The sequence below is a fragment of the Macrobrachium rosenbergii genome, unplaced genomic scaffold (genome assembly GCF_040412425.1).
Source record: "Macrobrachium rosenbergii isolate ZJJX-2024 unplaced genomic scaffold, ASM4041242v1 171, whole genome shotgun sequence".
In the NCBI taxonomy this organism is placed as follows: domain Eukaryota; kingdom Metazoa; phylum Arthropoda; class Malacostraca; order Decapoda; family Palaemonidae; genus Macrobrachium; species Macrobrachium rosenbergii.
Window position 1 is genome coordinate 808,723 of NW_027100729.1, and position 3,651 is coordinate 812,373.

The 3,651-nt window shown below is 38.5% G+C and overlaps 1 protein-coding gene across 1 annotated transcript in view; it reads right to left on the reverse strand.

Moving 5' to 3' along the window:
* Nucleotides 1–690: 690 nt before the first annotated feature.
* Nucleotides 691–3,651, reverse strand: part of Dbp80 (putative ATP-dependent RNA helicase Dbp80) — a 39,374-nt gene continuing 36,413 nt past the window's right edge. Inside the window, exon 12 of the mRNA XM_067102985.1 lies at nt 691–2,915. Within this exon, the coding sequence (XP_066959086.1) occupies nt 2,851–2,915 (65 nt within the window). The 3' untranslated portion in view covers nt 691–2,850. The remainder of the gene's footprint in view (nt 2,916–3,651) is intronic.

A 3,651-nucleotide genomic window follows, 5' to 3' on the forward strand; every position in this document is an offset into this window, starting at 1 on the left:
CTGAGATAACGTGAATTCCACGTGGGTTCTCTACCATAAATTGTCTCGACAATTCAGTCAGTTGGAGAGATTCATCTGAAAGTACATTTTTAAAAAGGTTTTGCCAAGTGAAAGGAAGATTTAACTCATCTAAAGAGGTTTTGCTCTGTGAAAGGAAGATTTAACTCATCGAAAAAGGTGTTGCTTAGTGAAAGGAAGATTTACCTCATCGAAAAAGGCTTTGCCAAGTGAAAGGAAGATTTAACTCATCTAAAAAGGTTTTGCTTAGTGAAAGGAAGATTTTACTCATCTAAAAAGGTTTTGCTTAGTGAAAGGAAGATTAACTCATCTAAAAAAGGTTTTGCTTAGTGAAAAGAAGATTTTACTCATCTAAAAAGGTTTTGCTTAGTGAAAGGAAGACTTAACTCATCTAAAAAGGTTTTGCTTAGTGAAAGGAAGACTTAACTCATCTAAAAAAGGTTTTGCTTAGTGAAAGGAAGACTTAACTCATCTAAAAAGGTTTTGCTTAGTGAAAGGAAGACTTAACTCATCTAAAAAGGTTTTGCTTAGTGAAAGGAAGACTTAACTCATCTAAAAAGGTTTTGCTTAGTGAAAGGAAGACTTAACTCATCTAAAAAAGGTTTTGCCAAGTGAGGGGGCATTCTCACTTGACACTTTAAGAGCACAGTACATTGGGAAACTAAACTACAATGTCTTTCCGTTGTTTATTTTTTCCAGTATACTCCATGAAACTCAATTTCTCCAAAGGCTTCAGTAACACTATACAAATCTCTCTGAGGATTTTGCATATTCTCCAATGTACTACCAGATTCATTTACTTCGTTTGTGCACGTTACCTTTAGGTCCATGGGAATTTCTAAAGTTCTTTAAAGTCTCCATTACTCAGACTTTCCTCTTCTGTTCCTCCCTGCTACGCTATTTTTAAATTCAACTGCACTGGCACTGAGCACTCTTCTTTTAATTTGAAATCTGACTCTTCTGCAAACTACCAAGTTCAACCTGTTTTAACTCTGACAATAAATATCACAGTGGGTTTCTTTATTGTACAAAACGGCAATCACCCCTAATAACGAACAAGTGGAAGGACTCGTGTCACAATAACCCCCTAAACGCCTCGCGCTCCCCACGTTAATAATACTTCTGGTCCTGCGGTGAGAACGGATTTGGTCTCGCGATACAAAAGTTCAAAACGTGGATAAAAAAATAGGAAGTCTACGACGAAACTGCTGTCGAGGCCACAACGAGAGAAAGTACGGAGTCGTCGGTTTTTTTTGAGAGACGTCGCGAATTCAAAGCAGAGGTGCAGTTGCGTCCGTTCCAGTGTCTGCGGCCTGAGGTTGAGGCAGTCTTGCGAAAGAGCACTTGCTTCATCATCATCATCATTATCATCATCATGTCAGCAATGTCACAACTGTATATTTGTATATCGTCATCTGGGCATTATTGCTCTGTGTGATTGCGGCTTACACAAAGGCAGAACGTAAAACAAAAGGACTGTGTGTGTATGTAAGCACGTCCCGAATTCTCTCTTTTCAGGTTTTCCCTGCAAGACACTCGTACTTCTCAATACATCACCACTCGAGGTGCGACAGTAATTCATAATATTCATATCTAAATATTACACAAGTAACCCTTACTATTATTATCTCCTCTGCCTCACGTACAGACGTACGGCTAAGACGGTTAAGATGTAATTTTCAGTCTGAATGTCCGCTTCCTTTTCTATAAACCGACCGTACTTAAATATCCACTAGACCTAATCACACGTCTTAGAATATCGATCATTGACTGAAAAAATCTATGTGATTTTCTTACTAACCTCTATATTTTAAATATTCAGTGATTAAACTGTTCCTTCCCTTATGATTAAAAATTCTGCACCATTTCAACAAGGCCGTCAATTCATTTTCCACACAATCACTCATTCGTAGTACAAGAAATACTGCCCTAAATATATATACAGCTGTGTAACTTGACTTTATACAATTTATACAAAGAGATTTTGTTGTCATGAAACACTACTGTAGGGAAACTAATCGACTTACAAACTACATCAGTACGTCAGGAACAACCGTGACTTTTCAAATATTATTATTATTATTATTATGATTGTGGAAGGAGTCTGTCAATTATTTACAAATGTTTTCAGAACCTTAAATACAATTTGGACTTTAAGTCTATGGCTCAGCATCAACGCAATACATAACCAACAACGGCTTGTTACGTACAACAGGAAACATCCAACGTCATTTCATTTCAACACCGACAACATTCGAATGTTTAAAGTACTGTGCACAAATTTCAAAATGCTTTTCCTGAATATTCAGACATTTTTTAATCTATCTCCTAAAATATCACTTTAACATATTCCCTTTCCATAAGTATTTAATAACCTTTAACTTACGTAATCTTAATCTCGTTCCTTGTAATAACATTATTATGTTTTCATCACAGAAAAATTCATTGTTTAGTACTTGTAACTTCTTCCAAGTTCCTATTTTCTTTATTTATCTTAAACACTTTATTTCCATGTATCATAAGTGACTTAGAAAAGAAATATACTACACAACACTTCAACACAGTCCGCTACATTTCTCCGCACCGTAAAAAAATTCTCCAAAGTGCACCGCTCACTTTACTGTCCTTCCTCCGCGGAACTAAAATAAACACGTTCCGTGTCCTCCCCGTGACTGGAAAACAACTATAATAAAAAGTCACGAAACGTAAAATAAGCGTCACTCCGTCTCGAAATCGTGTTTTATATCTTCTGGTTCTGTGCAAAGCATGTAATGCCCACCTCACTCACGAGAGCAAACAAGCAAACCGCTGCCGACGAATTCCCAGGTCCTCCTAGTCTTCCCCCAGCTTCTCAATCTCGTCCATGTTGTTGTAATCTAGTTTGGGGATCTTGATTCCTGAAAGGAGAGAGAGAGAGAGAGAGAGTAAAAAAAACAGCACGTTGAAGAGCGGAACGGAATACAGACACAACCCTAATTACGAACGTTCACAGATACAAACAAATGGGATCGCAGATTAAAATTGCGTTCAGAGAGCTTCCCCTTGACACCCGTGCCAAGTTCAAATTTGGTACAAACGTGTATTGTGCTTCAAGATAAAAAAAGATACAGCACTGTGCTGACTTTTATGTCTTTTTTTATATCTCCCGTAGGGGGGGTAGTGACATCAGTGCACCTCACGTGGTGCACTATAGGCATTGCTTAGGGTCTGTGCAGTGTCCCTTCAGCCTCTAGCTGCAACCTCTTCTTCCAACTGCCTTTCCACAATCTTCAACAACTGCTTTGAGGTTTTCCTCCTGTTACACCTTTCAAACCTTTCTACTCTCAATTTCCCTTCCAGCGCTGAATGACCTCGTAGTTCCTAGCGCTTGGCCTTTGGCCTGAATTTTATATAGTCCATTCCATTCCAATGACACTGTACTTGAACAGGCATAAAAAAAATTCATGTAAATTTCACGTCAGAAGTTTGAAAGGCAAAACACGAGGGAAAAGACCTCTTGCAGTCGAACCACTACGAAACGACTGTCAAGAGAGGGTTGAGGAAAGTAAGATGGAAGAGAGAGAATATGATAAACGGAGGAGGAGGAGGTACAGTCAAAGGAATGGAAGGGGTTGCAGCAGAAGAAGACATTGC